Source organism: Temnothorax longispinosus, chromosome 1, assembly GCF_030848805.1.
Source record: "Temnothorax longispinosus isolate EJ_2023e chromosome 1, Tlon_JGU_v1, whole genome shotgun sequence".
Classification (NCBI taxonomy): domain Eukaryota; kingdom Metazoa; phylum Arthropoda; class Insecta; order Hymenoptera; family Formicidae; genus Temnothorax; species Temnothorax longispinosus.
In genome coordinates this window covers 9,100,096-9,113,980 of record NC_092358.1, presented here as the reverse complement: position 1 = coordinate 9,113,980, position 13,885 = coordinate 9,100,096, and the positions used below count along the sequence as shown (strand labels likewise).

The 13,885-nt window shown below is 41.7% G+C and overlaps 2 protein-coding genes across 2 annotated transcripts in view; one reads left to right on the top strand and one right to left on the bottom strand.

Moving 5' to 3' along the window:
* LOC139815558 (uncharacterized) lies at nt 1-2,043 on the bottom strand. The gene is made up of 4 exons (XM_071782554.1): nt 1,755-2,043; nt 1,169-1,345; nt 924-1,038; nt 1-469 (listed from the first exon to the last, which is right to left on the bottom strand). Exons 1-4 carry the CDS (start codon nt 1,816-1,818, stop codon nt 355-357), a joined length of 471 nt encoding a protein of 156 aa, XP_071638655.1. The 5' UTR covers nt 1,819-2,043; the 3' UTR covers nt 1-354.
* A 164-nt stretch (nt 2,044-2,207) lies between these two features.
* Neur (E3 ubiquitin-protein ligase neur) overlaps nt 2,208-13,885 on the top strand; it is a 60,290-nt gene continuing 48,612 nt past the window's right edge. The window contains exon 1 of the mRNA XM_071780713.1: nt 2,208-4,152. Within this exon, the coding sequence (XP_071636814.1) occupies nt 4,119-4,152 (34 nt within the window). The 5' untranslated portion in view covers nt 2,208-4,118. The remainder of the gene's footprint in view (nt 4,153-13,885) is intronic.

The window sequence follows — 13,885 nt, the reverse complement described above, 5'->3', positions numbered from 1 at the left end:
TTTAACAATTTCAACATATGCTTTATTGATAACAAGCTGTAATTATATAATCAACGTATCGCACAGTGATAGCCAGTGATAAATTAATAAAAGTAAATGGCGCGTGGATGGTTGCTTGACGATAATGAGACTAGAGCTTAAATTATATATTAAGTAATCTGGCAGTATATTGCAGACTATGTGGGTTTGCTTGAAACATCATAAGCTTTAAGAACAAAGATTGTTAATATCCACTACACGCTCGCCGTTGTACTTGATCTCTTCAATGCCGCCATGGCATCCGTCTCTTCCAGATTGTCCCATTTTTCAAAATGACGTTCGATCGGCCTCGCGCGTTGCGGAACGCCAAATGGATCACGCGAGTCCCGCGAGAATCGGCAACACGAGGGCGATCAGCGGCGCGAGATTCCTCGACGACGCGTTGCACGCATCCGCATCGCTGCAGGACTGCACACACCCGCGCACGTATCTGCGAAATGTTCGTGAATGTTTAAGATAATACATTTTTTTTTTAAATTATTTTTTTACCAAGATCCAGCTCAGACTTTAAATGGCAATTTTTTCTCCGATAAGAAAATTCATTCAGTTGAGAGGAATTTCACAATAATTGCACTAACAATAAGATGACTCGTCTGATGTTACTGTTTTGCTACTACTCTTTAGAAATAATACTATTTAGAAATAAATTGTGCAAATATTTATTTATCAATATTTTATGAAAGGCCAAAATATTTCTACAAGTATTGTTGCAAATATTGAGACATAATTGCAACATTCCAAATTTCATCCAGATTTCGTCATATATTAATTGCATGATTGTATATTATATCTCGCGCGCGCGCGTGCCCTGTTTCACTGAATAATAAATTTTCATTCCCGGTCTCTCTTTCTGCGGCTCCTTTCGGTATTACAATTTGTCTTACTTGTCGTCGAAGTAGAAACCACCGCAGTGGGACATTCTGATAATCTCGGAGTCCGTTGTCAGGGTTCCGCTGTCCAACGCGCAGCCCCTCACCATCAGACTCGCACCGGATTCATCTAAACCATCGAGTCAATTAAGTAAAATATAAGCTTAATATACTTGTCAACGCTGGATTCTCTCGATTTTGACATAACGGAGATATGTGAAAAAAAATGAATAAAAATAATACATCGTAATTCAGTTTACCATATATGCCGGCAATCTTGAGACAAGCGGTCGCTGGGAAGAGGCCATCCCGGCCTTTCCGACCCCCTAAGCAGGGCGACTCCAAGAGAGCGAGGCTCCCATTGTTATGAAATGGATCATCGCAGGGTTTGTTGTCGCCGTCGATCGAGACGCACTTGAAACAATCGATGGCCCATCCTGGCGGGACATATACAAGTTATACTCTTTAATTGTGTGAGACGATGCGACAAATAAAACTTGGCGGCCCGACGTACATCTCTTGCGTTTGGGACATCTCGCTTACTCGTTTAGTTCTAAATACAAAATTTCATTTGCCAACGATAGAAAAAATAAGTGCTAAGGATTTTTATGTCGACAGATAATTTTTTTATGTCAAGGCTTGTGAACGGCACCAAAGCGAGAGCTATTTTTACGTAAAACCGCACGAACTATACACATATCGCGCGTTAACGACTTGTCCTCAAAAGCGATGTGTGCAATCCGGTATCGGATCGATCTTGCTCGCGCGCGAGATTCGCAAATAGAGCCCACTCTGATCTCGATATTTGAGAAAGATCAGTGACCATCTCGGCGCCTGATTGTCTACCTCTTTGGAAGAAGGCGAGGACGGTGAGGGCGAGGCAAACGATTCGGGGATTCCCTACGTTCATGCTTCGGCGACCCAGAGCCCGTTTCGTTTCCCGGTGGAATCGCACACTCTCGTCGACGTTCGGGCTTCTACATCCCGGGCGATCCCGCCGGCGACCATCTCATCAGTCGCGAACGTTCTCCAATCGTTCCCGGCCGATCGTTTAACATCGTCGTGATCCTCGTCGCAGGGTAGAATGGGTAGATCCACGGAACACCGAGCGACTGGCCGGACGGCTCTCCCGTTCACAACTCCGTCGACGCTATTAATACCATTAAACTTAACGTATAGAATACAGTGTTATGACGGTCGGTTGCCAAGGCGATCCGCGGGCTCGCGGTCGTATAGACCTCGATCTCGCCGGAGATTTAAGGGTGATCGATGGACTAGTCGAGCACTCGGCCGTCGTCACCGACGGCGAGGATCAATAGGTCCTTATCCGTCATCGTTCAGCGATCGTGGCGAGGACGTGCCGCGAGCTCGGGCACGACCCTGGTCTTTATACGCCATCCTGAACACTCCTCGCATGGTCCCATTGCGCTCCGGGACACGTACGTGCGACACGCGAATAGTGGGTGCAGTTTAGGATTTACGATGATAGTGTGAAGAAAGTAATGTCGACGAGCATAGATTCGTGTGATTCCTCGCTCATTTATTCCGTTATACTTTCATAGTTTGTCTGGAACGTGCTATGAACTTTTATAACTGATGTCCCCAAGATGCTAGGAGAAACTAAGCGCATAAGTAACTTCATATGTTTCCATTTCTTTCGGTAAAGCTGAGATCAATAGCAAAATAGAATATATGAGAAGAATGCAGGAAATTTTTTAGGATCTTGAACTTAAAATTAAATGATGATATGTAAGAATGATGCTAATTCAAGCATGACTGAACAGAGACGCTTTTTGGAATAATTACAGGATTATTCTGTTAAAGAAGAGACTCAATCTCTATTCTTTAGAAAACTAAATTACGTATCTATTATACATATACAGATATTGCGCACTGGAAAAAAACAAAGTCAAAAATATTTTTTTGGGTCAGAAGTGTACATTTGGATAAATAGTCTTTTAATTGTCTGAATAAAATATATAATTCAAGATAATTTCCAAATCAATTAAAATTTAATCTAATTTGAATTAAAATTAGAATTAGAATGCATCCGTGATTAACTAGAATTAATGTAATTATATTAATTGCATGCTTGACCTTCTAATGCGAATCTTGTAAAAACTCGAATTGTGCAAGAATATCATTTACTTTATACATAATAATTTTTAATCCAATAATGTCGTAGCGTGCATAAGTTTAACTCGATTGAAAGTATTGGAAGAATATTATAAAAAAGTGAATTCAAGATAGACTGAAATAATTTGACTAACAATTGTATAGTATACATTTATTCTTATACAATAACAAGGCTGAAAATTATTAACCGATATTAAACGCCAAATATTGGTATAAATTGAAATTTTTATATATTTCCTAATTTTTTAAATAAAATATACATAAATACAATTGTGATTCAATAATATAATAACAGCATTAACAGTACAATATACCGGTATTGCCGTAAAATTATCTGTATTACAAAATTGTCAATTATACATCTTACGTTCAATACGGCGCGTATAAACTAAAACTTTTTCATCTAGCGGTTTTGTAAACATAGAAATATACACGATAAAAAAATCGACAATATCGCTATATAATGAAATCCCAAGGACAAGGCACGAGCATCCTCGCGTCAGGATGCGCAAGAATGTCCGCGGCACCGCGGACAAACGCGGCCAGCATCCGCCGCGGCGCGCACCTGCATCACCGTCGCTCTCAGTCGCTCTCTCGAGGAGGAATCAATTTCGGCCCTGCGCCCTGCGGCACGCCGCACGCGCGCCGCGTTCAAAACGGCGCGCTAATCGGCGCGCACGCGCGCCACCGTCGCCGGGCCAATCACCTTGCGCGGCGTGCGCGACCGCCGGCGGCGCAGCGATGCGAGTGCGGTTGGTCGTCCGCCTCGTCGCCTCGCCGCTGCGTAGCGACACCGCGTAGCGGATGCCAACGGATGCACCATGCATCGTGACTGATCGTGACATTCGTGACCGTGATTGACAGCGATCCGCCGCCGCCACTGCCGTCGCGCCGTCGTCGTCGTCGTCGTCGCGAGAGATGTGCCCGTTTCACGCGCGCCCATGCGACCGCTTTTTCACGTGAACCCGCGCCCGCCCCCGAGCACCGCCGCCCTACGACCTGACGCAATTGTCTGCCGCCGTCGCAGCCGCCGTCGCCGTCGCCGTCGCTGCCGCCGGGCTGACAACGACGACGATGGGCCAATCGTCAAGCAACACCGGGCACAGCGGTGAGTCTCCCGAATCACACTCGCGTCCGGCGATCGCGTGCTGCTCGCCGGCCCCGAATGCCTCCTTCTCCGTGCACGCGCGAGCGCGAGCGCGCGCGCGTGTCATGTGTCATGTGTCAACCGTGACGACGATCGACCGCCGATGATCCGCAGCCGACGTTCGGCGTCGTCGCGACGACAACGGGGTACCTGGTTTCTTTAGTTGCGCGGAATTTATGTCGAGGAGGTTATGTTCAGATTTATTGGAACCACTGATTGGAACATTGGATCTCCTTTCATCCGCCAGCGCGTTGCTAGGCGCGAGATGAGTCTTTTTCGGCAGTTTTTCTCTCGAGAACTGGAATAAAATTTCGATTTGATAATGTGACATGATAGCGATAACTTGATAACGTGTCTTGAACTATGAATCTGCGCGAATCGTGAATTAGATTACTGCATTTCTTAAATGTTTGTTATTGATAAGGAACGATCGTTGCACGTGTTGGTTTTTTTTTTTTCATGATTGCACCACGGATTGCACGTGTGGCGAATTTAAATCCAAGTCACAATTGTTAATTGATATCATCAGTTGCTCGTTAGCGATTGTGAAAGCGTACGAAGAGATACGCCGTGTATATTTTTATTTATTAAATTATTGCAAAATGAGAAATTCGTTTAGAAAACGTTTTTAAAAAATTCAAGAATTTCTTCAATGGAAATGGAAATCAAATTAAGATGTAAATTAATGGTGTCTAAAAAATAAGTTAAATTTTAATGAGAAACACTTATAAACAAACACTTGGTGTAAAGTGCTAGCATATTTCGTCTTAAATGACTCTTTATTAATTAGTCTTCAACTATTTTCTTGGATATTTATTTTATTAATGTAAGATGGTTTGCCAGTATTTGTTCGAAGTGCATGATTAAAAAGTATATATGTACTTTATCCTATTTTATGTTACCAACAGAAAATATCTTACCTATACAGAAACTAGAGTTCCCCAAGTAAAAGTTTGAACATCATCCGCCCCTTTTAGGTTAAATAAATATGCTGCGCTTTTTTCAAAAGCGCTGAAGTTAGTTTAATATTTTTACGGTTTATGAATGAAAAATGAATTTAATTCAATAGTTTATACGTATAAATATTATTGCTACTTTATAATAAGTAAATTTGTAAAATAAATAACGGTGTAAAATCTAAATTTCTTCGTAAGTCTCTCTATCAGTTGGCCTTAAATAGATAGCGAATTAATTAAAAATTATCTGAATGCATCCAAACTCTTAGGGGCTGCGCACAATGAACAGGGAACAGAGAATAGGGAACAGTTTAATATTAACATATTGTTCTTAGCGCTATTCCTCTGTTTGTCTATTCTGTGTTAATAAATTAGGTACATATAATTAGGTTAATGAATTTCACATATTAATATTGAACTGTTCCCTATTCCCTGTTCCCTATTCCTTTCATTGTGCGCAACCCTTTACTTGATAAGTTTTATCAGACGCTGTCTGGGAGCGACATCTGCATCGAGATGCAGCTTGCTCCGTTGGTAATAAGATGAACACAATCTATCTCTCTTCTTTCACTTTCTTTTTCTTTAGAATTATAATTAAATAGGATATAAAGTTAACATTATTGCCATTAAAATTTTATTTGCGAAATACGCAAGTACGAAATAAGAAAAGTCACGTTACTTTTTGCACATAATTAATCCGGATCGATGTAAAACGATTAACGATCATTATTATTAGGAAATTGTAAAAATCATACGAGAACGCTTGTCACAGACAATCAAACGATTGTGCATTTTCTTCTTAATTAATAGATCTCCTGCCATTGCGGGAAGTAATGACTTAATTTACTCGGGTTTTGCGCATTTTATTGCCATACAGCAATATCCGATGCAATAATAAATAATCCATCTCCGGTCCGTCACGAGACAACGTCACGCGCGCAATGCTCGGTGCGCGATGACCGGCGCGCGGCGTTACGGAGTCGCGTTTCGGCGATTGCGCGATTATTTTGCCAGCTGCATCTTTTCTGGCCTGCGGCAGGGCGCACCTTTCGATTCCGTCTCTGAAAAGGCCGGGGGCTCCGCAAGGCTTGCAAGATGCTCCCGCACCCCCGTCGTGGCGCGTAGCCACCTATATCCCGCAGGATCACCGGCGGTATCCTGGTCTGGTCGCCCGGCATGGGCCGCGCAGATGGTATTGTCATATGGCAGACACACAGGGGCCGGTCTTCGAAGACCTGCCCAGTAAAACCGCGATTGCACATCCGCACAAATCCACGACAGACCCGGCGCGACGCGGGTTTCCCGTTTCCCTTCCACCGAATTATCTAATCGACGTCACGCGAGCGGTCGGCCGCGCGTGACGTCCTTCTCTCCTTTTTTCTTTTTCTTGTCTCTCATCTTGCTAAGTACCTCGACCAGAAACCTCTTACGTTTCGGGAACGACGAGTGGATGGCGTTCATTAGTCGTCCCAGTCTACAATAGGTGTTTTAAGGCCTAAGCCCTAAGAAATTGACCAATCACAGTCAATTATTCTCCTAAAATTCAACTGTGATTGAACAATTTCTTAAGGCTTAGGGCTTAAAACACCTATTGTAGACCGGGACTTAAACTCTCGCGCGACTTTAGATTAGGACGCAATGGAAACCGGAAATTCTAAGTACGGAAGAGACTGAATTAAACTAGGAAACATTAATAAAATATTACATTATTAGATTATACGTTTTACATTATTAGAAAATGAAACTGTTGAGAAATTAAATATTGTATTTGTACCTGTAACGGACGAAACGGTTCTAAGAGCTTAATGAAATATCGGAATCGCCATTAAATTCTCTCGAAAGAAAAACGCGGAAAATCGCTCGCGCGCGCTCGGGATTCGTAGACGACACTTCCGGGGGGGAGAGGAATTAACGAGGAAGAAGGATCGTAGACGGGATGCGTGGTGGCCGGGGTTCAGGGCAGCGACCCAGTTCTCATATGTATTTATAATACCAAGAAGACGCTACGCTGGCTGCGTGTGGCCATTTTGGAGACCCAAAGAGAGAAAGAGGGATTACACGGCGACGGGGAAAAACGAAAAGGAAAAAGGGAGAGAGAAAGGAGGCCTCTCCGTGCGTCACGGGACGCGACGACGCGACGCGACGCGACGCGACGCGCTCCGGCGCGAGTCTAATGACTCTGGAAATCCAATTCCGGTCGCGTCGCAACCTCGAGATCGAGATCCGTCGCGGCTGCACTTTGAGGGATAATTTCGTTACCTCGGAGATGCATCAACGTCGCGGTGTCTGCACGAGGCACGTGACTGCAAAATCAGAAGAGACGGAGCTTCGAGATTGCCTCGCGAACACGCGTTTATAGTTTAAAAACGGCATTGTGTCAAATATTCACACGCTTCGGCACTGGCTGGCAAGAAGGAAAAGACCCAATAAATTTCAATCAGAAGATTCTCCCACGTGCCCGCGTCGCGCAGCTGATCTTGGTTTAGGTAACGTCGCACAGTTGATTCGCTGTAAAGACTCTAGGTCGCCTTTTGTGCGACCGACGTGGCGTAGCAGAAAATTCGAAAAAGCGTTGCTGGCGCTTGAACTGTGCAGAAAGATCTCGACAGAAAGATCGTATTGTGCAAGCCTCGACTGCGCAACTGTGCTCGGCAACCTGACCGAGAGGTAGCAGGTCTATTGTACGGCATTGATGACTCAGGTCAGGTAGAGCGTGTGCGACGTTGGAGAAAAACTCGAAAACTACCCGCGGAAGTTAAACTTCTACCGAGGAGAAAAGACCGTGAGAGTAAAGAAGCCTGTTAAGTTTTCCTTTTCCCTCGACGAGTCTTCCTTCACGTCGAAGAAAATAAGAAAATTCGCCAAGAAAACGTTCACGGCGCGATCGGTCCGAAGAATAAGAATACGCGCTGATATGGAAATTTATTTGCGTATACGCGATCGTTATCGTCAAATCGTACAGACGCGGCAGCGTCGAGAGAGCAAGGTGGAGGGGCATATAACTGACGGTTACGCGACGTTGATAGCACACAGGCGTAAGCAAACCTTATTTTTCGGTTTCGCGAAAGTGAATTCCCCTCACGTTTCGTTGCTGCACACGCTGCATTAAATCGGTGATCCATTTTCGTTGCGATGATCTGTCAATAAACTCTCAACGTTTCGAACATCGCGAAATATGGGTCATTACGGATGTTGTTCGGGAAGGAAGAAAAAAAAATCCCTTTGTGTCTACTATTTTTATCCGCTGGTCTGCCGCAATCTTGATAAACTGGAACGATGCCTCGAACGTTCGTTACCGCGTTTCCGCGATCTATTATTCTATAGTTCAATAATAAGCACAAAAGTTTTATAATTTTTTTTTTTTTTATTATAGAATTGATTAGCCGAGAGTCAATGACGGGAACTGGCGCGGAGAGGAAATCCTCGAACGCGGAAATAAATGAACGGTACATATACATATTTCGGCGACATGTGCGGCTCACGTATATGCGTCTTGCCCATGTATGAATGCGTAATGGAGCGTGCACTGTTCGTACCTAAAGACGGCGGCTATTTCTGACACCAGATACACACACGAGTTGCGGTTACTGCATCCGTCTCTTCATTTTTTTTATCCTGGGCTTTTTCTCTTCAAATAATGATGGCATGTAGGAGAATCGCAGGTATATGTAACACCTCGAGAATATAAATCTCATAGAAAATGACTGTATTCGCAGTATTCTCATTATTGTTTGTTTAACAATTCATAAATCTAATAATTACATATGTATTAAAGTCAGTTGATCTTTTCTCAGCAAAAATTTTGAGGAGTACCATAATTATTTATATTATGTTATCAGCTTTTTTAATTTTGATTTCATCATTAAACGGTATTTAAAGATGTTTAACAACTCGTGAAGCTAAGCAATCACATTTCGGTTAAAATTAGTCAATCTTTTGTGTGTGTGAAGCTAGCGTCTCATTTTGCGGAAACTCACAAATTATTGAGAGTTCTGACTTCCTTTTCAATAGTTCTAGAGTTCCTACTAGTTTAAACAAATAGTTCTGGCTTTTAAAGCCAAAAAACGCGTCAGTACAAACTGAGACGCTAGGTTCACGCAGCGTCTCACTTTGTCCTACACAAGTTCCACTACTGTATCTCATCAGATTTTGCGAGATCTATAGTTCTATAACAGTTCTATAAAGAGTTCTGCCATATAAAAGCAAAAAAATTAATTATAAAGTACTAAAAAAAATTACAATGTAACGAGTATACCGAGTTGAGACGCCAGTTGAAATCTCGGAGTTCCGATTTATGTAAAATATTTTTCGAGTAATTCTGAGCATATTGAAGCATTTCTTAAAGAGTTCCGAGCGTTAGAATATTTGTGTTATATTTAAAAAAATTAATATTAACCGAAAAGTAATCATGACGGAAAACGATGAAACGCTAAGCGAAATCTCGGAGTTCCGGTTTATATAAAATATTTTTCGAGTAGTTCTGAACATATAGAAGCATTTTCCAAAGAGTTCCGGGCATTGGCATTGTTGTATAATTTGTAAATAAATTAATAACACTCGAAAGTCAGGAATTTATCGAAAATAGGTGAGACGCTGGCCGTATTTCGACAGTTCTGCGAGTTTTATTATAATTTTCGTACAGTTCTGAACGTGTTCTAACGTTTTCTAAAGAGTTCTGGCGATAAACATTATTTAATCATTTTTTAAATAATTTTTATCGCCCGAGAAAGACGCATTTACGGGTATATGAGTGAGACGCTGTAGGAAATCTCGGAGTTCTGGCTTATATAAAATATTTTTCGTATAGTTCTGAACATATAAAAGCAATTTCTAAAGAGTTCCGGGCATTGGCATTGTTGTATAATTTGTAAATAAATTAATAACACTCGAAAGTCAGGAATTCATCGAAAATAGGTGAGACGCTGGCCGTATTTCGACTTCTCTGCGAATTTTATTATAATTTTCGTACAGTTCTGAACGTGTTCTAACGTTTTCTAAAGAGTTCTGGCGATAAACATTATTTAATCATTTTTTAAATAATTTTTATCGCTCGAGAAAGACGCATTTACGTGTATATGAGTGAGACGCTGTAGGAAATCTCGGAGTTCTGGCTTATATAAAATATTTTTCGAATAGTTTTGAACATATAAAAGCAATTTCTAAAGAGTTCCGGGCGTTGGCAATGTTGTAAAATTTTTAAATAAATTAATAACGCTCGAAAGTCAGGAATTTATCGAAAATAGGTGAGACGCTGGCCGTATTTCGACAGTTCTGCGAGTTTTATTATAATTTTCGTACAGTTCTGAACGTGTTCTAACGTTTTCTAAAGAGTTCTGGCGATAAACATTATTTAATCATTTTTTAAATAATTTTTATCGCCCGAGAAAGACGCATTTACGGGTATATGAGTGAGACGCTGTAGGAAATCTCGGAGTTCTGGCTTATATAAAATATTTTTCGTATAGTTCTGAACATATAAAAGCAATTTCTAAAGAGTTCCGGGCATTGGCATTGTTGTATAATTTGTAAATAAATTAATAACACTCGAAAGTCAGGAATTCATCGAAAATAGGTGAGACGCTGGCCGTATTTCGACAAAGCTGCGAATTTTATTATTATTTTCGTACAGTTCTGAACGTGTTCTAACGTTTTCTAAAGAGTTCTGGCGATAAACATTATTTAATCATTTTTTTAATAATTTTTATCGCCCGAGAAAGACGCATTTACGTGTATATGGGTGAGACGCTGTAGGAAATCTCGGAGTTCTGGCTTATATAAAATATTTTTCGTATAGTTCTGAACATATAGAATGATTAAATAATGTTTATCGCCAGAACTTTTTAGAAAACGTTAGAACACGTTCAGAACTGTACGAAAATTATAATAAAACTCGCAGAACTGTCGAAATACGGCCAGCGTCTCACTCATATACACGTAAATGCGTCTTTCTCGAGCGATAAAAATTATTTAAAAAATGATTAAATAATGTTTATCGCCAGAACTCTTTAGAAAACGTTAGAACACGTTCAGAACTGTACGAAAATTATAATAAAATTCGCAGAGAAGTCGAAATACGGCCAGCGTCTCACCTATTTTCGATGAATTCCTGACTTTCGAGTGTTATTAATTTATTTACAAATTATACAACAATGCCAATGCCCGGAACTCTTTAGAAATTGCTTTTATATGTTCAGAACTATACGAAAAATATTTTATATAAGCCAGAACTCCGAGATTTCCTACAGCGTCTCACTCATATACCCGTAAATGCGTCTTTCTCGGGCGATAAAAATTATTTAAAAAATGATTAAATAATGTTTATCGCCAGAACTTTTTAGAAAACGTTAGAACACGTTCAGAACTGTACGAAAATTATAATAAAACTCGCAGAACTGTCGAAATACGGCCAGCGTCTCACCTATTTTCGATAAATTCCTGACTTTCGAGTGTTATTAATTTATTTACAAATTATACAACAATGCCAATGCCCGGAACTCTTTAGAAATTGCTTTTATATGTTCAGAACTATACGAAAAATATTTTATATAAGCCAGAACTCCGAGATTTCCTACAGCGTCTCACTCATATACCCGTAAATGCGTCTTTCTCGGGCGATAAAAATTATTTAAAAAATGATTAAATAATGTTTATCGCCAGAACTCTTTAGAAAACGTTAGAACACGTTCAGAACTGTACGAAAATTATAATAAAACTCGCAGAACTGTCGAAATACGGCCAGCGTCTCACCTATTTTCGATAAATTCCTGACTTTCGAGTGTTATTAATTTATTTACAAATTATACAACAATGACAATGCCCGGAACTCTTTGGAAAATGCTTCTATATGTTCAGAACTACTCGAAAAATATTTTATATAAACCGGAACTCCGAGATTTCGCTTAGCGTTTCATCGTTTTCCGTCATGATTACTTTTCGGTTAATATTAATTTTTTAAAATATAACACAAATATTCTAACGCTCGGAACTCTTTAAGAAATGCTTCAATATGCTCAGAACTACTCGAAAAATATTTTACATAAATCGGAACTCCGAGATTTCAACTGGCGTCTCAACTCGGTATACTCGTTACATTGTAATTTTTTTTAGTACTTTATAATTAATTTTTTTGCTTTTATATGGCAGAACTCTTTATAGAACTGTTATAGAACTATAGATCTCGCAAAATCTGATGAGATACAGTAGTGGAACTTGTGTAGGACAAAGTGAGACGCTGCGTGAACCTAGCGTCTCAGTTTGTACTGACGCGTTTTTTGGCTTTAAAAGCCAGAACTATTTGTTTAAACTAGCAGGAACTCTAGAACTATTGAAAAGGAAGTCAGAACTCTCAATAATTTGTGAGTTTCCGCAAAATGAGACGCTAGCTTCACACACACCAATCTTTTGTCAGCAAATATTTCGAGGAGTACTATATCGTTTCATACTAGATTATCAGCTTTCTCATTTTCGTTTTTTTGGAAATTAAATTTTAAGATTCTGTTAAAATAAGAATCGAAATTAGAAGAATACGATTTTGTGACTCTTGAAGCTCAAGTTCGGTCTTCCTCTTTTTCCATCGCTCCTGGGACCGTAATTCTTGAACCTGTCCTAATGAGATCTTTGTATGCGACTTTCTATTTGAAAAGCATTGAATTTTGCATGCGAGTTTCATGAAAACGATTCGAAAATAGGGCTCCTGTACCTAACCCGAGGATCGTTCGTTACTCGATTCGCTTACCTTCGCTTGGGAATAACCGTTTACGAATTCATTGGCGAACTCGTCATTAAAAATACATGTTCACGACTTGTGGGATATACTCGGGCCGAGTGGCAACACACAGCCGACAAAGTCGATTCAGCGGCAGTGGCCGGTAGTCGGCCACCGTCTATTCCCAGTGCGTTGCAACACATAAGCGCGCGAGCGATCTCGCCGCGTTGTTATTCTTAACCTGACGGCGGGGCGAGGGGCGGGGTGAAAAAAAGGGCAAAAGAGCGTGTCTATGACGTCAATTGGAAAAGGTTTCTGTCGTGCCACGGGGCGCGAACCGCGCGCGATACCTACTCGCTCTGTTCTCCCATCCGCCGTCCCCCGTCTTCGTCCGTCGTCGACGCGAGAGCGCCAAAGAGCCAGAGGCCTTTTCTTCCGCGCTCTCGTCCCCTTTCGTTCGCCCCCGTCATCCCCCTCGCAGCGCCTGTCCACCGTTAGCACTGGCGAAAGTGCGTCCGCCGTCCGCGACGGCATCCGCGGGATTCGCGCGCGTCAGGCAATTGGCCGCACGTCAAGCCCATGCCAGCTATTTGCAACCCTCGTGGATTAATTTTAAGAGGGAATGACAATTTGGGAACTATCCGCCCGCCGTCACCGCCGCCGCGCCGCTCTCCTTCTCTCTCTTTCGCTTTCAACAACGCCGACCGCCGCCGTGGATATCCGTCCGCGATTTAGCTCCCGAATTCTTCTCGGGACGTCCAGTTGAATGAAACGTTTCGTTTTAAGGTGGCAACGCGACGCCTTTCAAACGAGATTCTTGTCGTCGTCGCAGGACGCCTCGTCGAATACATCTGATTCAAAAAAATTCATACTCCGGTTCCGCCGTAAGATGAAAAAAGTAACGAAGCAGTCACTCTCGTCATTTATATATAGTTGGAGTGCTCGTTCGCATTGAGACGCGGATCGATACCGCGCGGAGGAGCCGGCCGAACAGAAACGCGAGCGGCTTTTATCTTGCCTGCCTTGCGATTAA